We start from the raw sequence: 21,690 nt of genomic DNA, 5'->3' as shown, positions 1-21,690 counted from the left end.
TATCGGGCTGCTCACTGAAGAGAAACGAATGTGTTTAATACTTATCTGATTTAACCCCGAGGTGGGATATTTTCTCCATTGCCACCAAACAATACTAGAAAATAGTTCTGGGGCATGCCAAGTCACATAGTTACATCGTTTGTTCCCGAACGGTTAACACCCAAACTACAAAATGGACGACGTCGTTAAGCGTGCAATTATTGTGATAGCTCATTCGCCGTGGGTTAAAAATGACCCTAGCAGGCTAGATATGTTTCTATATGAGCACAGATGTATTGAGCGTTTCTTCTTTTTGTTGTATTTCTTAACGGGAAATAAAATGAACAACTAACGACTTCCTTTCTATAAAAGATTGAGAGCATGAATGATTTTATCGAGGCGTCGGTCCCATTTCAAACGGTGTTTGTTGGCTTTGAATGGGAAGATATACCCGAGTTTAACCGAGGTGAGATCGATTTTCTTTCTGATGCTATGCTCGGTGCAATGTATTTGACGCGATGACTGTGAACTGTGAACATCATATTGCATTTGGATACTAATAACTGCGGATTTGATGTTATTTGGATCCTTGTGTGGCAAGTAAAACTTTCGTCTTCTTAATCAGTCTAACTGATAGTTGTAACATAATTATACTGTTACAACAAAACAATCTATAATCTACAATATGCAGGTATAGGTATATAACTAAATGTTAAACACAACGTTTAATAGTTATCAACTGTTGTAATTTTCATAATACTGTTTAGGTATTCCCTAGCACGTAAAAGTAATTTTCGCGGGCTTATCTATGTGGTCTTTATTTAAACATTCACATTTAGTTACATTTTCCGCTCGCCTTTTGACATTACCTAAGGGAGGTAACTCCAGTTTACGTTTGCTGGAGTGAAGTCTCAACATCGTTTTATATGTAAACAAAATAAAGTCTCTTTTTGTCTTTTGTTTTCACCAATATTGTATTCAGGTTTCGTTCATATGATTAATGGTATTATGTTTGCGTAAATTGGCCTTCCTTGCCCACGTCGTCCATTATATCTACTACCATTCTTGCACTCCAAGCAGGATAGAATGGCGCGAAGAAGCCTATTTGTGGCCTAAGATCGCCCCGAAACCAGTCATACGAAATTTTCAAAACGAAAGTAAACAAAGCGCCAGTAAAATATGTATTTTAACGATTGTTGCAGTCGTCGTCCAAAATGGAATATTATTTAACCAAAATAAATACCTTCAAACATTTACGACACATCTTGATGTACAGTAAATATATATAGGTTATTATCATGATTGTTGCTTCACGTACGTAAACATATTTTCTTTTCAACGAAATAAAAATCAAATCAACTTGAGAAAGTGGATCGAACCTGACTGCGAGTTATATGAGGTTTACTATAACTTTATAATTATTATTATGATTTACATTAGCAAGCTAGGCAAGTTTCATCAGCGTGTTAATGTTGACGACATGCGTCCGGTTCGGCTTTCCCTCTACACATAGCTGACCGCCGTGATATACACTGTTGGACAAAGGAAAGTATACACTTATGTTAGACTGTAGCTTGAAATGAAACAAAGACCCGTGAAGATTCCGCGGTAGACTAGGTCTTCAGCAACCCATACCTACCGTAAAAGGCGACTATGCTTGTCGTAAAAGGCGACTAACGGGATCGGGTGGTCAGGCTCGCTGACTTGGTTGATACATGTCATCGATCCCAATTGCGTGGATCGATGCTCATGATGTCGATCACTGGATTGTCTGGTCCAGACTCGATTGTTTAAAAAGACCGCCGTCATATAGCTGGAATATTGCTGAGTGCGGCGTTAAACAACAAACAAACAAATAAAATGAAACAAACAAGAACTGTGTATTCGATGGTGATGTATTTGATACTGTTTCATGGTTGTGTTTCTAACATTACGTTTGTTGTGTTTAGACGACTGATTTCAACCTGGCAACGTTTTGCTAATGTCAAATCCAATTTTCAAATGTACAGTTTCTTTTGCCCAGTAGTTTACATTAAACATATTCTCCGTACATATACATGTATTGATCGATGTAAATAATGATTGTGTATCGATCTTTTATAGAGATATAAAACGTCAACGCTAGAGAATAATTTGTCTAGAGTATCTACCGAAACAGATTCCTTAAGGCGTAAAAGGTAGAATAGATAGTGGTTAAAATTATATGAGTGGAAGTGTAAATGACCGTTCATCTGGGCGATGTCGAAACAAATTTCCTGACATGTTTTCTTTGTTTGTTTGTTAGTTTTTTGTATGTTAGTTGTTTAATATCAATATCCAGCTATGTGACGGCGGTCTGTAAATAATCGAGTCTGGAACAGATAATCCAGTGAATGACATCATGAGCATCGATCTACACAACTGGGTTTGTTTGCTTGTTTGTTGTTTAACGCCACACTCAGTTGACAATCAATTACGACGCGGTTTTGTTTTGTTTTGTTTGTTTATTTTGTTATTTAACACCGCGCTCAGCAATATCCCAGCTATATGACCACGGTCTGTAAATAATCGAGTCTTGATCTGACAATCCAGTGACTGACATCATGAGCATCGAGCTGCGCAATTGAGCCAGCGGTGTAAAACGAAACCTCTCTCTTCATATAGATCAATACAAACACAAAGCAATTATTTTTGTATACGTGTACACATTATTTGGATATTTAGAGCCGCATGAAAGGTCGATATGGTGGTTATAACGTATAACGGGCTTCGTTGCTCATACCATCAACCACTGGTTTGATGGCCCAGACTTGCATATTTTTAGCCCATAATGATATGACAGTAATAAAGCACACTCACTATCAATGAAACGCCACAATTGAAATAGAAACCACCCGTCACATATACACGTTGCGAAGCCGGGTTCATATACAAACGGTTTCATTGCACAGGTCCATCTGAAATAGTCACCCCGCTTTGCAATATACACGTGTCTATATACACCGACTCTAGGCAATACAAACCAATAGAAACCGTGTTCATTTCAACATATGTACCACTCGTCACAGATAAGTATTTCAACAGCTGTAACGTATTCATATTTTGTTATGCAGGCGGCTCGGGAGAAATGCATATTGTTGTCGACAGAAAGGCTTTTTGTAAACAGCTCAATATCTTCACGAATTGAAAGCGCGTTTGTGTTACCGATATTACGAACGCCGAGTGTTTGTTTTTTAAAAGTACAAATGTATGTTTGCGCCGTCCCTTGGTACCGCCACCTCCCGGGCCATGTCTGAGGGTTGTGTTACTGAGCGGATTCTATACAAGTTATGGATAACAACTTCTTTATTATACGTTTCGGTATAGATCCTTATACCGTTGTCAATGTAGCGCCCTGAGCAATATACAGACTGTAGATTTGGCGCTTTATTGTGCATTTCATTACCAATATTATTTACTACTACTACTACTACTACTACTACTACTACTACTACTACTGGGTACAATATGTGGAGCCCATTTTCCGGTGTTCCCCGGCGTGATATTGCTGGACTATTGCTAAAAGCGGCGTAAAACCACACTCACTACTACTACTACTACTACTACTACTACTACTACTACTACTACTACTACTGCTACTACTACTATTGATACTATTTTGACTGTGTGGCATTCTTGTATCGGCAACTGTTTGTCAGCATTGACCTGCTGTCCATGCCCTGCTGCCCTGTACAGCCCCGTCAGGTCATTGGCTGATAGCGGGTAGACGGAGGAGATTGCATTCAGACTCCCTCCCAGTTGACAGGCTAGCATTTCCGGGTAATATGAAAATATCAGGGAGACATTCCTGTCACTAATCACACGACATTAACCCCACGTATTGACTGCGACTTATTACCCAACACCATCTATTTAAACCAGGAGCTGATATAGGTGACGGTATTAGCACAAACGCCTAAACACACACGTGCCACAGGGATATATTTAAATCATGATTGATAACGTTTACTATTAACAAGATAAATCCATGACAAGTTTGAAATTCCCCATCTCTCTTAAATATATCTGTTGCATGCATACGCGACCTGTTTGTGTTTCCATGACAACTGAATTTTATCCAGAAAGTATTTGTATTTTACGTCATTTTTTTTATAATAAATGTAAAAACAGGGTTGGTCTTCAAACGATGTGCCTAAAATATCCCCCACGCTCTAAAAAAGAACTTTTGTGAGATGTCATCGTCATTAAACTCTTGATAAGATAAATGAGCCGATTAAAAACTAACAGCTAAACCATTTTGACAATGAGACGAGCCCGGATCTAATGTATAGGTCAATTGCAAATACATGCATGTCTGTCCGGGTGCGCTGTCATTGACATGCCTGCGTACGACTACCCTATTAACACAAGCAATCACCGAGCACATAGCCTTGCTCCAAGCCTATACTGAACTGACTTTATTGGTGTATTATAGGTCATTATAATAGGCAAGTTTAAATAAGTGGACGCAAGTCTATTAAAGGGATAACTTATTCTTATTATTTATATAATCAAGAAAAAACTAGATAAAACTAAAAATTATTGCCTTATAGACTTGTGCAAGTCTACCCAACACACGACACCCACCCTTAGACAGTAGATAATACATGTTTGCACACAATAGATCTCTCTTCATAACCTCACTTACACCCCACCCTTCAGTCTCGCTGTAGTTTGTAATTGCCCATGCGGCCTTGTCCATTTCAGCTCCATTTTACCATCACAAGTGGCATTCCTTCGTGAATGGGAGACCCTAATATTGTACCCCATAGAGATCGATAAGGAAAGATAATCTGTAGATTGATCTGATGAACGCATATAGAAGTTATCACACTCAATATTAAATTCAATTCTGGGTTGATAAGGTCAGTCATGGGTACGATATGTGAATAGACAACTTTGTCGTAGGATATCGCACGTTTTCCTCGCACCTGTCAACAGTTGTGTATTGCGCGTGATAGACACGTGGGGTTATGACAGCTGACGGGCAAGTGTGTTTAGTGAGCCACGTCGATTTCAGCTGACACACGTGTACAAGTGTATTAGTCGTAATGAAGCGCTGTCAATTTCGGTGAGTGTCATGTCCATTATGTGTATGTTTATATTGAACTGAGTGAGTGAGACGGTTGACTTCAATGCGTGTCAGCTTAATGTGGGAGGTAAGCCCGGAGAGATGCAGGTCTCAGACGTTTACCACTTCGATGAAACCCACGAGCATGGGTATAGTTGCCAAACCTAGAAACATAATCGGGGGGAAACCGGGGTTCGAACCCACAATCATAGGTTTCTGGCGTGCCTAAGAGTTGTACAGAGTTGCTTCCCTTCGGCACGTCAGAAATCTTTGATTGTGGATTCGAATACCGAATGGCCCCGATTATGTTTCTAGGTTTGTCAGCACCATACCTGTGCTCGTGGGTTTAAATAAAGTGGTAAACATCTAAGACCTGCATCACATGGGGCTTTCCTCCCACATTAAGCTGACACGGAGTGATATAACAGGACGTTAAATCCTCACTCACTCATTCACTCTTAAAATGATACTAGGCTTCCGAGGACAAGTTACACTATCATATATAAAGCACGGTGAGATGAACTGGGGGTACAATTCCACAAGTCAACATATTGTAAATGGTTTTAGTTATATACTGGACAAAATAAGTTAGGGATCAGTAATATTTGTGGGGATATTTTTATGAAATTGTATGGTCAGTCATTACTGCAAAAAAATATCTCCAAATATATTCATGACCCTGAACTGTTTTTGTTAAGTATATATGGAATAATCAATGTGTACCAGAGGATGCTGATTCTATTAAACAAACTCCTAAAGATATATACTGACAGAAATGTCTTTCATTGATATTCTTTGATTATTGTTAGCCTTATTTGACAACATATAGGCTAGCTCCGGCGCAGTATCGATCGTTGACTGGAATTGAGAAAACACACCTGGCGAAATGAGAATACATTGGAGGATTAATACCACTTTCGTTTAGTTTGTGATAAATATGACTTTACTAAATCCCTTTTTTTAAAACCATACACAACAAAGTCTTGTAAGAATGAATTACTGTATGTCATTAATGACTAAACACGACAACGTACAGGTGCTTACTTGGTTGATGCATGTCATCGTTTCCCAGTTGCGTGGATCGATGCTCATGATGTCAATCAGCTATATTGAAAGAGATATGAGTGGTCCAGTGGTCTTAGGCGCCGTAGCTCCTTGTGCAGAGCTGCGTCCCTTGCGCCAGAAACCTATGATCTGGGTTCGAATCCCGGTTCGACCTGATTATGTTTCTAGGTTTGTAAGCAAAATAACCAAACACGTAACCGACCTGCATTACTAAAGGATGAAATACTGTTGAAAGCCACGTTAAACCAAACTCAATTACTCGACGTCATTAGTTATCTATAGAATAGGAATCGAATCTTCGATTTTGTACGATCAGGTATGCTGTTCTCTTCAAACTTGTAATCTTTCAATGCACGATTCATAAAACAGCCAGAATCGATTTTGTCATTTTATAACAATCAAACTGCGTTTCGTATGACATAAGATCCTTACAGTGATAATGAATATTGAATAAGACTGGAACCATTGAAAACACCAAAGGATAGTCATACCTCAATGAACACGCTATGTAGGGAGCTTGTATTCAGCCCTTTGAGTAACCTGCATACTTTCTCTTGACGACGTGAAGACGGTCGCCGTCTACATCGGATATAATTTGATCATGACATGTACTGTTTATATTTCAGTCATTGGGTCGACCACTATATAAAGGATTCTTAACTGGAGGATAAATAGCCATGCGGTTCCATACACCTTCGATTTCACGTCATGGCCGTACTCTGTATTGACAGAGATATCTATTTGATGTCTCCAACCAGAGATTAAAACTAGCAGCGAACAAATAAATTCAATAACATGGATAATTCATTGACGGAGGTTTGGGAACAAAGAGAGCCATCGGGCTTGACAAACGCTACGACGACGGCTAGAATCCCAGGAGACAGGAACACTGTCGACGAGGGTGGAGGATCTAGGGACAGAATACGGGCGGCTCCTGATCCTGTGGGGTCGGGACAAGGTTACGGTGCCAAGAGGAGTGACGTGATTGAAGAAGAAGACGAATCAGAATCGAAAGAAAACTCGAGACCAAGCAGCGCGGAAATCCGTGGTTTGGAAAACACAAGAGCTGTGGGTCGTCGTGTTAGACCCAAATCCCCCGTCGACGATGGCGTAACGACAGAAACCGACAACGCCATCGCAACTGCCGAGGCTCTGACTGAGCTTATCGAAGAACGCCTCCGAAGCATCCGAGGTAATTCTAATACTGGACAAAAGAGACCATTATCTGGAATAAAATCCCCCAGCAGACCTTTAAGCGGGAACGGTCAAACTGGCCCTCCTTTAAATGGTGATGGCAGGAGGAACAGGCCGTCTAGTGGCCGTCTACGTCAATTAAGTGGGACGCCGGACAACAGCGGGAACAACTCTGGACGTCCGTTAAGTGGAACAAAATCTTCAAGCCGACCTCAGAGCGGAAACTCCCGACCCTCGAGTGCTGTAGGCAGTTCGGGTCGGGTTTTGAGTGGTAGGGAGGCCCGTCTTAATGCTCAGAATGTAACAAGGCCTGCGACTGTTGTTATCAAGAACTACGTCGACTCCGGTCCATCGAGTGGTGTTAACAATCAAGACACAATAACTGCCATCTTGCACACGGGCCCTAGGCCGTCGTTCAGGACCTTCTTTCAGGTTTCCGACACTGTAACCCGGATTCGGAAATGGAGCCAGGCTAAGTACCGTCGTCGCCAGGCCTTGGAATCCAGAGGGTCTTCGGAATCGAGAAGAAGCAAGCGTTCGAGTGACTCGCGGAGATCTCGCCACAGCACTCGACGTCTTCAAGAGATGGCTGATGCTGCTGAAAGTGCTCAGGAGGCGGAGGCGGCTGCAAAGAGAAGGGTAAGAATAATTATATAAATTTTGATTTGTTGTGAGAATGTGAGAATTGTTTTACTTCGCTTTTAGCAATATTCAAGGAACACCATCATCAAAAATGGGCTTCACACGTTGTATCTGAACCGACGGGCAAAAGAAAGTATACATCCATGCTTGATGGTGGTTAAAACTGAAACAAACAGGAAATGATTGATGGTGATGTATGTGATACGGGTCTCATGGTTGTGTTCTGGACTTAAGTTTGCAGTGCTTCGGCGACTGTTTCGAGTTTAGTAACGTTTTGATAACGTTTGTAATGTTTTGGTCAAATCGAGTTTTCATTTGTATGCTTTCTTTGGCTGGATGGGCGGTCGGGTAGCCCAGTGAGTGAGTTTATTTCGGTAAAGAGGCCACCGGCCCATTATACAATATGGATACAGTGGATTACAACAATAGCAGGTCGGGTAGCCCAGTGGTTAAAGCGTTCGCTAGTCACGTCGAAGACCCGGGTTCGATTCCCGACATGGGTACAATGTGTGAAGCCCATTTCTGGTGTCCCCCGCCGTGATATTGCTGGAGTATTGCTAAAAGCGGCGTAAAACCATAATCACTCACTCACTTTTGCTTGGCATTTTATGTTGTGATGGCACTAGGGCCTTGATAAGCACTCGTCCAACCACACCGTTTCGTATATTTGATATATAAACGTCCTTAACTTTAAAATGTCTATTTAAGGCAAAATTTGGAAAATAAATGAACAGATTGTTATAGTAAGGCTGTTGAGTAGGTTACGCCCCTTGTGGTGAGTGAATGTTCCAGCAAGATAACAAGAATGTTTTTCGCACAATGCATACATGCGGGAATCGAACCCCTCTAACTCTATTTGGGTCACGGGTAGATTAGACATCAAAGATCGATCCCAATTTCGTAGATGGAGTCTCATGATGTCAGTCACTGGATTGTCTGGTCCTGACTCGATAATTTACAGACCGCCGTCACATAGCTGGAGTATTGCTGAGTGCGCCGTTAAACAAAAATTTACAAACATATGGGGAATCGTCATGGCATTTAATTACTAACCTTCCTCACCAGGCCCCTACTGAGACTGTTTCGAATTGTTGTAAAAATTATAATATTCTCCTCAAAAGAAATCATGACAGATTAACAGTAGCCATATGAAAAATTCGTGTCTTCTGTAACTTCTTTTGAGCAGTATACTATCCTGACTAATATTCATATCTCATACATAATTCAATATGACATAGCCCACATCATCTTCCCGAGGCAAGAGAGTTAACTGACTTAAAAAGTCCAGTTTCCACCTTTGCCGAACTAGGCTAGAATTCCTTGGCTCGATCGTAGCGCCACCAGTGGCTATTGCGAGTTATTTCCCTCCTAAACCTCTCCTATGGACCAATCAGATTCCACCTCTCGTATCACTTGCATTTGATTCAACCAAAATAGCGGCGCCCACTCAAGACGATCTGATCGATAATCAAGATCTGTGTTGTGATAAAACGGGTCTTACATCACATCAAATCACGTTAGCACCTTGATTAAAATCATGAAAAGATTTGGAAAATATCTGTTGACAACGAGTTTGCGGTGCACATTCTTTGCAAATCCTGCAATCGACCGAAATCAGCACGACAGTCTACGAACCGGATTTCGATTTCGTTGGACTCGTTAGCCCAGCCAAAATGTAACTCCATAATACCAGCCTAGTTCGGCAAGGATGGAAACTGGACTTTCATAGTCAGTTAACTCCCTTGCCTCAGGAAGATGAGCCCACATAATTGTTACACCGTGGTACCGACACTCAGTTGTGACGGACAACTTCTGTTAAGTGAAGGGGGACACGGGTGGCCCAGTCGTCTAAGGCGCCGCGATTCGCTGTGAAGAGTTGCGTCCCTTGGGCACGCCAGAAACCTATGATTGTGGGTTCGAATCCCAGTTCGCCCCGATTATGTTTCTAGGTTTGTCAGCACCATACCCGTGCTCTCGGCTTTCACCGAAGTGGTAAACATCTGAGACCTGCATCACTTCGGGATTTCCTCCCACATTAAGCTGACACGCCGCGATATAACTGGAATACTGTTAAAAGCGGCGTTAAACCCAATTCACTCACTGTTAAGTGAAGAGATTCTTAGAAAGTGCTGCATATCCTCATGCTGGCCACGCCCATTAACACGGTGCACGTGTTAATCTTCCAGCTGACAGACAGAGTGGCAACAAACACGGATATACCTGGTTGGGACATCGTTCATTTCATGACGTAGGCTGCGCGCCTCGTGTGTCCTATCAATCATGGTTGTCTCGCAATGCCATCAGTACGTTCTGATCAATATGTGTCTTAATGATGAATATATCTCTTGTCTTCCCACTTCAATACTGGGAAAATATGCACGTAGTGTGTTCGTTCGTATATACACGGGGCGGTGGGGTAGCCTGCTGGTGAAAGCGTTTACATGTCACGTCGGACGCCCGGATTCGATTCCCCTTATGGGTACTGCGTGAGAAGCCCATTTCTGGTGTCCACTCCACGATGTTGCAAGAATATTTACACTGTGACCTTTGTATTTCTATAATTACCTGTGAGTGAGTATTGTTTCACGCCGATTTTTAGCAATATTAGAGCAATATCACGGCGGGGGACACCAGAAATGGGCTTCACACATTGTACCCATGTGGGGAATCGAACTCGCGTCTTCGGCGTGACGAGCGAACGCTTTAACCACTAGGCTACCCGACCGCCCGTGCAATGAAGAACGTAATCCTTCATCTAATACAGAAATTGACTGGTATAATCCGGAGTACCCTATGTTTCATCTTCCCGAGGCAAGGGAGTTAACTGACAATAAAAGTCCAGATTCCATCCTTGCCGAACTAGGCTGCAATTACGGAGTTACATTTTGGCCGGACTAACGAGTGTCTGTGCATAGTCCAATCAAACTCGCGTAACGAACTGGACATCCGGTTCGTAAACAACATGGATTTCAACGTGCAGGATTTGCAAAGCATGTGTACTGCCAACTGGGCGTCGACAGATATTTTGCAAATTCTTTCGGGCTTTTGATGCACGTGATTTGATGCACTTCGCGGGGTAAGGCCGACAATGTAGACGTTAATTATTGAGCAGAGAATCTTGACTGGGCGCCGCCATTTTGTTTGAAGCAAATGCAAGTGATATGATAGATGGAATTTGATTGGTCAATAGAAGGAACATAGAAGGGACATAACTGGTAATAGCCCCTGGTGGCGCTACGATCGAGTCTAGACATGACATTACAGTGATTGATATCATAAGCATCGATCCACGTAATTGGGATACGATGATATGCATCTACCAAGTCAGACAGCCTGACCACCCAATGCATGCCCAGTCTGGACTGTAGGGTGGGTGATTAAACTGTACAGTCCAGACTTAAGCCCAGTGACTATTTCCTGTTCCGGCAAATGAAATCTGCTCTATGTGGAAGACGCTTCCAGGATAACGAGGACATAAAGGCTGCATCTAGGCATGGTTAGAGGGCCAATCCGCGGAGTTCTATAAAAGTGGTATTAAAAGCTTGAAGGACAAATGGAATAAGTGTATTGAGGTGAATGAAGATTATATTGAAAAATAAAAGTGCAAAAGATAGAATGCGACTTGGTCTTATATTGAAGTTGCAAAACTTATTAAACGCCCCTCGTATGTATTACGGATACCATGGGCGATAGTGCATGCACTTAGGGGCGCTGGGGTAGCCTAGTGGTTAAAGCGTTCGCTCGTCACGCCGAGGACCCGGTTTCGATTCCCAATGGGTTTATTGTGTTAAGCCAATTATTGGTGTTCCCCGCCGTGATATTGCTCGAATATTGCTACAAGCGGCGTAAAACCATACTCACTCACTCGCTCACTCACTCACATGCACCACATCAATGAGTATTTCACAACAGGTCATCATAGTAACGTTTTGGTAACGTTATAATTATATTTTTTGAAATCCAATTTTCAAGTGTACACTTCCTTTTGCCCGGGGGTGTACATTGTTATGATGCAGTCGGAATCGTTAAAAGGTATGATTTCTTATGATCATGGGAAGAGTTTTGTCGCTGTTTTAATAGACGTTCCTCAGTAAGTAAGTACCGGGGTCCGGATTATAGGGGTTAATTGTATCGTAGACCCTGGGTGGCGATCATAAGTTAGGAAAACCAAAGGATTTATGCCAACGTGTTTGCCCTGCCTTTTATAACGCTGTCAGTAGTGCCTGTCACGATACAGTTACAGTGTTGTCGTACAAAGGATGAACTGAACTGACACCGACACTTTCCTAGACTTAGAGAAATCAATGACATATCAAAGGCGATATCGATCTTCCGACGTCGGGCAATGAAATATGTATTCCTATGTCACATTTCACAATATCCTTTTTTTATTCACTGTTCAACATTTTACTCCGACAAAATCATAATGATCATAATGCTGAAAAGATTATCTCGTGCTGGAAAGGGAAATTGAAAAGAACGTCTTGTGTAAGATAGGGAAGTTGTAGATGTAGTGTTACTTTCAATCAAGATATGTCGTTGGGTGAGTGAGTGAGTGAGTGAGTTTGGTTTTAAGCCGCTCTTAGCAATATTCCAGCAATATCACGGCGGGGTACACCGGAAATGGGCTTCACACATTGTACCCATGTCGGGAATCGAACCCGGGTGCTTCGGCGTGACGAGCGAACGCTTTAACCACTAGGCTACCCGACCGCCCCTGGGCAAAAGAAACTATGCATTTCATATTTGATTTTATCATATGTTTGATTTTCAATCGAAAATATCTTACGTTAGCGATGTTATAAAACAAACAGTACTGACACTAAAAGTCAGCATTCAAAGACTACTTCTCATGGTTTGATTTGCTAAAATATAATTTGATTAAAATCAATTTGATTAACAATTAAGCAAAACATTACGCATAACACACAACTGCTAATGGGAATCTTCGAATCTTATCTTTGAAAAATTAAAAAATTAACTTTTTCCGACACAAATTTACAACATTTCAAACATGGTAGGGGTAATGTTGTTGAAAATTCATTCTTTACCCCAGTCTTCATTGAACCAATTTATTTTTACACATCTATTTTGATCTCATGATGAGATGGCCTCGAGATCCAAAGTCCGTTGACAGAATGAGTTTACCAACAACGATCTTCATTGTAATTCGTGTTCATTTCTTTTAACATTCAAATTGATTTGTTCATTTTTACTATCTCACGAGTGATATCAGCATATTTAGTCAATGATTTCAACATTTCGTCACGACCACCATGACAAGTTGAAACGTGGACACTCTTCACGACGACAAACATGTCGTCGATATGGGTTTCTTTGAGTTCTTCAAGTAACACAAAAATATTCGTTCGTGGTCAACAAAAAGGACTTGTTAGCAGACATTTTTTTACAATTGTTCATGAAGCGAAGCTGCCATTGAAGTACGCATTGCAAAAGTTGACAGAGCAAAGTTTATGGTGTCACGGTTCACTTATCTTACAGGTCACAGTCACCCATTGTTTTGACATGTTTTTGTTTGTTTGTTTGTTTGTTGTTTAACGCCGCACTCCAGCTATATGACGGCGGGCTGTAAATAATAGAGTCTGGACCAGACAATCCAGTTATTGGCATCATGAGCATCGATCTACGCATTTGGGATACGATGACATGCATCAACCAAGTCAGCGAGCCTGACCACCCGATCCCGTTAGTCGCCTTTTACGACAAGCATAGTCACCTTTTACGGCAAGCATGGGTTGGTGAAGACCTATTCTACCCCGGATCTTCACGGGTTTCTTGACATGTAACCATTGTAACTATCTGGCTTCTGATCAGGTAATTTGTATCAGATGATGGGTGGAATCTTCTTATGTGAGAGGGTTCGGTACACACATGAACGAAACAGAAACACTACTCTGAATGATTTATTCCCAACCGTTGCCCACTGCTCCACAAACCGCGACATGTCCCGACAATAGCGTCTTCCCGGGGCAAGAGCGTCCTCTAGGCTTTTTATCAAAGTCTCGTTTCCACTAGGCTTTGGTATGGGCTAGTGGACACGCTTGCCTCGGGAAGATGCGGCAACAGAGGCTTCAGTGTTGTAGATATGTTAGAAATAACATAAACATAACACGTATATTGAAATATCACTGATGCGCATAGTAACTCCGTATGATGTGATTTGTGGTCCTGTTTCAGAGGACGAGAACCTTCGCATGGTACTCCCGAGTCATCAAGGCCGTTGTCAAGCTATGCCTGGACATGCAGAAGTTGTCGATGCAGAAGACAGAACAGACGCCCATCTCGGAGATGTACTACATCAACATCAGCGGCCCCAGCACCGGCAACGACGACCCCACGCAACAACTGTTCTTTGACAAGTCCTGGTTTTCCAGGAAGAGAGCGGTGCGCCCCAAAAAAGTTTTCTATCTTTTCGATAGTCTTTATACGATGTCAGTAAATTAGAAACATTTTGAAACGTAAGGGAGGGTAGGTTTTGTAGCTATATTTGGCTGCTATCGGGGATGGTATTCGGCGGTATGGAGGAGGTATAGAGGCGGTATTGGAGCAGTAATGGTGACGTCGAGGTAAGAACGGAGCAAGGTCGGGCAGCATGTGCAAGCATCGAGGTGATATTGGGGCAGTAGGTAGCGAGATCGGGGTAGGGGTGGGTGGGGAGTGTTTTGGGGGTTGAGTAGGGTGGGGAGGATTTTTTAAAACATTTTATGAGGGGAAAGGGTTCCTGCAGTGTATGAAAGAACATTTGACACCAACAAATGTAATGGTACTATATTGCTTGTGCGATGATAACAGGCTCATCTTCCCAGACGTTGGTTCATGATAAACTATGCAATCATATAATTCTAATTTAACGAGAATCATACTCTCAGATCCTCTTCGTAAATAACTTTTCTCTACTCCCCACTATATGATACCATAATGGAATATTACATCTAGCCGCGGCGAGACAGAGATTCAACCAACAGGACATCTTACTGAGGCAAGGGGATGAACTGAACAAGGCTGGAATTTCTAGGCTCGATCGTTGCGCCACTAGTGGCTACTACGAGTTATGTCCCTTCTATGTCCCCACCTACTGACCAATCAGATTCCATCTCTCATATCACTAGCACTTGCTTCAAACAAACTGGCAGACACAGGTCAAGACGATCTCATCGATAATACAGATCTTTATTGTAATAAAACGGGTTTTACCTCGCGAAGTGCATCATATTACTTGAGCACCTTGAAAAGAAACATGAACAGATTTGGAACATATGTGTCGACGTCAAGTTGACGGTAGACATGATCTGCAAATCCTGCAAACGAACGAATTCGATGTCGCCATGTTGTTTATGAACCGGATGTCGATATCATTACAGGATTTTGATTGGGCTATGCATAGAACAGCCAGCCAAACTATACCTCCATAATTCCAGCCTAGTTCGGCAAGGGCGGAAACTGAACTTTTAAAGTCAGTTAACTCCCTTGCGTCAGGAAGATGCCCACAGTACAGGTCGCGTCATGATTCACTCGTGACACGTTTCAATTATTTAGAACTCTAGGCCATTACAAGATTTTGAGATTTTTGTTTGGAGTTTTTAAATAATCGATTTACTTATATATTTACGTTAGTTAATTACTACACCAGCATGAACACGGTCTCTGACAATTAGTGCCAATAATGTCTTTATCTCTTGGTTGCCCTGTCCAGACATCGCGAGTGCCGCTGTGGGCCCAGGCAGTCACCATCAAACACCCCAGGTTCCGGACGGAGGAGGACGTTCAGAGGTTACATACGCTCCTGCTGAACATGCGCAGTTTCAAAGAAAAGTTCACAGAGGACATGCGTCTGAAGATGTGCAAGGTCGTCCGGTACACTCAGTGAGTGCACTATTGTATTGTGTTACAATTGACAGGTCTTTGCATGTGTTTGTGGCAGGTGTCACTGGTGGGGCAGAAAATACGCTCACCTTATCGTAAAACACCTGATCGCGAACACCTTATCGCTTTTTATTTATTTATTTATTTATTTATTTATTTATTTATTTATTTAAATATTTTTTTAATTATTTTTTTTTAATTTTTTTTTTTAATTTATTTATTCATAATGCACAATTATGTATAACGACCCCCGTGGGTCAAATGTATTCATGTTAAACTGTGGCATGGTATCTCAGTGGGCTAGCACTATAAAATCGGGAGTTGTCCGGACTAGTACAAGCAGCCACGCACACAGACGACGTTAAACGCCACCATATCAAATGTAGTCATCAGCAAAACATGGTGTCCTTCAGGTGTGACGCAGGCCGGGTGGTACTGAGACAGGGCCACTATGGACAAGACTTTTACTTCATCTTCACCGGGTCCGTGTTCATCCAGATCGACTTGGAGGACCCCTACACCGGCAACGTCACCACCACCACCGAGAACATCATCAGGAACGGAGAATCCTTTGGGGTAAGGCCACACGATGTGATGGGGGCTCGGGAACGGGGAATCCTTTGGGGTAAGGCCACACGATGTGATGGGGGCTCAGGAATGGGAAATCCTTTGGGGTAAGGCCACATGATGTGATGGGGGCTCGGGAACGGGAAATCCTTTGGGGTAAGGCCACACGATGTGATGGGGGCTCAGGAACGGGGAATCCTTTGGGGTAAGGCCACACGATGTGATTGGGGCTCGGGAACGGGAATCCTTTGGGGTAAGGCCACACGATGTGATGGGGGCTCAGGAACGGGGAATCCTTTGGGGTAAGGCCAACGATGTGATGGGGGCTCGGGAATTGGAATCCATTGCGGTAAGGCCACACGATGTGATGGGGGCTCAGGAACGGGAAATCCTTTGGGGTAAGGCCACACGATGTGATGGGGGCTCGGGAACGGGGAATCATTTGGGGTAAGGCCACACGATGTGATGGGGGCTCGGGAACGGGGAATCCTTTGGGGTAAAGCTACACGATGTGATGGGGGCTCAGGAACGGGGAATCCTTTGGGGTAAGGCTACACGATGTGATGGGGGCTCAGGAACGGGGAATCCTTTGGGGTAAGGCCAACGATGTGATGGGGGCTCAGGAACGGGGAATCCTTTGGGGTAAGGCCAACGATGTGATGGGGGCTCAGGAACGGGAAATCCATTGGGGTAAGGCCACACGATGTGATGGGGGCTCAGGAACGGGAAATCCTTTGGGGTAAGGCCACACGATGTGATGGGGGCTCGGGAACGGGGAATCCTTTGGGGTAAGGCCACACGATGCGATGAGGGCTCGGGAACGGGGAATCCTTTGGGGTAAGGCCACACGATGTGATGGGGGCTCAGGAATGGGAAATCCTTTGGGGTAAGGCCACACGATGTGATGGGGGCTCAGGAATCGGAGAATCCTTTGGGGTAAGGCCACACGATGTGATGGGGGCTCAGGAATGGGAAATCCTTTGGGGTAAGGCCACACGATGTGATGGGGGCTCAGGAATGGGAAATCCTTTGGGGTAAGGCCACACGATGTGATGGGGGCTCAGGAACGGGGAATCCTTTGGGGTAAGGCCACACTATGTGATGGGGGCTCAGGAATGGGAAATCCTTTGGGGTAAGGCTACAAGATGTGATGAGGGCTCAGGAACGGGGAATCCTTTGGGGTAAGGCCACACGATGTGATGGGGGCTCAGGAATGGGGAATCCTTTGGGGTAAGGCCACACGATGTGATGGGGGCTCAGGAACGGGGAATCCTTTGGGGTAAGGCCACACGATGTGATGGAGGCTCAGGAACGGGGAATCCTTTGGGGTAAGGCCACACGATGTGATGGAGGCTCAGGAACGGGGAATCCTTTGGGGTATGGCCACACAATGTGATGGGGGCTCGGGAACGGGGAATCCTTTGGGGTAAGGCCACACGATGTGATGAGGGCTCGGGAATGGAAATAATTTGGGGTAAGACGACACGATGTAATGGGGGCTCAGGAATGGGCGGTGGTGGTCAAGACTCAGACTAGACTCAGCATTCACAACAAAAGAGTGTAGAAATATACAACATTCATGGAGTCATATGCAGGTCCAGTATACTGTTATCACGTGTTCAGCTGAAGCGTTAAGTATCTACAATTTATAAGGTTAAAGCAAAACAAAAAAACAATGTAACGCACAAACGTTTTGACCCAGGTTCCATTGTGATGCACAAACATGACGAGGCACAAACATAATGAAGCGCACATATAACGAGTCACAAACGTCACGATGCACCAACTTAAAATAAACGATAAACAAACAAACTGAAGCCGAAACTTGACGATGTCCAAATATAATGGTGCACTTGCAACATAGCGGTGCCTTAACAGAACGATTTACAAACATAATGGAGAGTAAACAAAATTATTCACAACCATAACGGTGAGTTAACATATTGGTGCGTAAACAACATAATGGTGCCGAAACATAAATTTGGACAAACATAATGATGAACAAACACAACGGCGAGTAAACATAATGATGAACAAACACAACGGCGAGTAAACATAATGATGAACAAACACAACGGCTAGTAAACATCATGATGAACAAACACAACGGCGAGTAATCATCATGATGAACAAACACAACGGCGAGTAAACATCATGATGAACAAACACAACGGCGAGTAAACATCATGATGAACAAACACAACGGCGAGTAAACATATGATTCACAAACAATGGCGAGTAAACATAATGATGAACAAACATAACAGCGAGTAAAAATAATGATTCACAAACCAAACGGCAAATACACATTATGATGAACAAACATAACGGCGAGTTAACATAATGATGAACAAACATAACGGCGTGTAAACATAATGATGAACAAACATAACGGCGAGTAAACATAATGATGAACACACAACGGCGAGTAAACATAATGATGAACAAACACAACGGCGAGTAAACATAATGATGAACAAACATAACGGCGAGTAAACGTAATAATGAACAAACACAACGGCGAGTAAACATAATGATGAACAAACACAACGGCGAGTAAACATAATGATGAACAAACATAACGGCGTGTAAACATAATGATGAACAAACCCAATGGCGAGTAAACATAATAATGAACAAACACAACGGCGAGTAAACATAATGATGAACAAACACAACGGCGAGTAAACATAATGATGAACAAACACAACGGCGAGTAAACATCATGATGAACAGACACAACGGCGAGTAAACATAATGATGAACAGACACAACGGCGAGTAAACATAATGATGAACAAACATAACGGCGAGTAAGCATAATGATGAACAAACATAACGACGAGTAAACATAATGATGAACAAAAATAACGGCGAGTAAACACAATGATTCACAAGCATAACGCCAAGTAAACATTATGATTCACAAGCATAACGGCGAGTAAACATAATGATTCACAAGCATAACGGCGAGTAAACATTATGATTCACAAGCATAACAGCGAGTAAACATTATGATTCACAAGCATAACGGCGAGTAAACATTATGATTCACAAGCATAACGGCGAGTAAACATAATGGTGCCGAAACAAACAATGATTCTCAAACGTAACAGTGACCAAACAAAATGATGCTCACATAAACATAATGGTGGACCAAAGACGTGTACAGATCAAAGTGGACCAAAAACGCATCTATATACGTCTTTTGGTGGACAAACAACATGGCGTATACAGCATTGACGCAGTCGTAGTTCAAAACCCAGTGATGAAAGAAAAACAATTGCCCCATTTGGTGACTTGCATGGTTAAGAACAGTCCGGAATACATTTGATAACAGGGAGGCTTTCTCTCTAATGACAACCAACATAACAATCACTCTACCACCCCTAGTCACTCTCATCCAGCCCAAACTAACAAATTAATCCCCAATCTAGGGGAGATAAGCCTAGCAAGATTAAATCACCGTATCGATAAGTTACAAATCAGATCGAATCGTTACCACGGGCCGCAACACTCTCCCCAGCGTATTAATGTATCAACTCCCATCATTCCCCCCATCCTCTACTTCCGGTGTGCACAAGTCAACTGTTCTTGTATGTCACGAACCTAGGTCACACCTATGTGTTGTAGGTCATAAAAGATTCAGTCACTCATCTCATTTGTGTTTGGATACCATAGTACTTCCAAAAAACGCAATATAAACAAAGTGTTGCTTCCCATGGTCGCTTGAATGAGGTTAGTAAAAATAGAACGTGTGAATGATGTAAATATTTGATGGTCCAGCAATCTTTGTTTCTTGCTGTTGAAGGAAGGACAAACTGAAGTGAAAGCTAATTGTACCTGTATATTTTGTTTCTGTATTGATGGAGGTAGTTGACAAGGTAAGTCTGTATTTTAAGGGATATTATTTGTATTATATACAATAATACAATTACAGGGAGTCCTTGACAACCATTATTGATCACCAGTGTCCAAGACACACAAACAACTCACTGAAAATCGTTGTAAATATTTTATACATGTTACAATTAAATATTCTAAATTGCGTCTAATAAAAATAGTTTCATGTACATACGATGACATGTACAAGATACATGTTTCACGCAAATTTTCTAATACACGAAAACCTTTAATTTTAGCATTTGTATCATCACAAAATGTCATCTACTTAAAAAACCAAGAGCCATATTTAATTTTAGTAATTCATCACTAACCTGTGTTGCTTTTTTAAGGGATTACAGAATTTTAGGGGAACTACGACCATATCAATTTACACAGATGGTATCATTAATTAAGTCCTTCACGTAACACATAGTACTAAAAATATAAGGTGATTGAGATTTGGAAGATATCTCATATTACCTGTAGCATCAGCTCATTCGTCTAGTTGTAGCTCGCAATGGAGATCGTATACAGCGTCCTGGATGTCTTACCGTGTAAACATGGTTGTTTGTTTAGGGAACATATGTCAAAGGTAGGTTTAATTATGTAGACAGGTGTAGGCAGTTTGTTTGTTTGTACTGTTTATTTGTATATTTCTACTGTTTATTTGTTTATTGATGGTTTCTGTGTAATTGATTATGATCACAAACATAATGCCAGTGTTTTCTTCAATTTGGTAATAAGCACAATATATTCCTTCATCTTTATTGATGGGAGCTTATTTTAGGAACGGGATGAGATTGTGGTTTGCTTATCATTATTTGTTTATTGTAAAACATATAAACTGCCGGGCAAAAGAGATAAACACCCATGTTTGATGGTGACTTAAAATGAAACAAACAAGAAAGGGTGTTGTGTTTTATAAGGATATCATAGACGATATCTCACAACAGGGCAGCCTAATAACCTTTTGTTATTAAAGGTTTGTGCTTTTTTGGTCAAATTAAAAAAAAACTCTATTTAAGAGGTGTACGACCATACTATTCTTTCCTGAAATTCAAAAGAAGGGAAAACATTTAAAGTGAGTGAGTATGATTTTACGCCGCTTTTAGAAATATCACGGCGGGGGACACCAGAAATGGGCTTTACACATTGTACCCATGTCGGGAATCGAACCCAGGTCTTCGGGGTGACGAGCTAACGCTTTAACCACTAGGCTACCCGACCGCCCCGAAAACATAAAGAGACTAATATGAATAGTTTATTTTTGTCCATCAGTTTGTCATGTTTGTGGCATAAGCCAAGAGATTGATTTTACTCTTTGAAGGTATTAAATAATTAAATAATAATAATAATAATAATAATAATAATAATAATAATAATCTT

The 21,690-nt window shown here is 42.0% G+C and overlaps 1 protein-coding gene across 1 annotated transcript in view; it reads left to right on the top strand.

Moving 5' to 3' along the window:
* The first annotated feature begins 501 nt into the window (after nt 1–501).
* LOC139462336 (uncharacterized) overlaps nt 502–21,690 on the top strand; it is a 28,608-nt gene continuing 7,419 nt past the window's right edge. Inside the window, exons 1-5 of the mRNA XM_071243987.1 lie at nt 502–575; nt 6,760–7,966; nt 14,168–14,374; nt 15,684–15,853; nt 16,267–16,429. Of these exons, the coding sequence (XP_071100088.1) occupies nt 6,929–7,966; nt 14,168–14,374; nt 15,684–15,853; nt 16,267–16,429 (1,578 nt within the window). The 5' untranslated portion in view covers nt 502–575; nt 6,760–6,928. The remainder of the gene's footprint in view (nt 576–6,759; nt 7,967–14,167; nt 14,375–15,683; nt 15,854–16,266; nt 16,430–21,690) is intronic.

Source organism: Haliotis cracherodii, unplaced genomic scaffold (assembly GCF_022045235.1).
Source record: "Haliotis cracherodii isolate W230 unplaced genomic scaffold, xgHalCrac1.p SCAF_15, whole genome shotgun sequence".
Classification (NCBI taxonomy): Eukaryota; Metazoa; Mollusca; class Gastropoda; order Lepetellida; family Haliotidae; genus Haliotis; species Haliotis cracherodii.
This window is presented reverse-complemented; position numbering and strand designations above follow the sequence as displayed.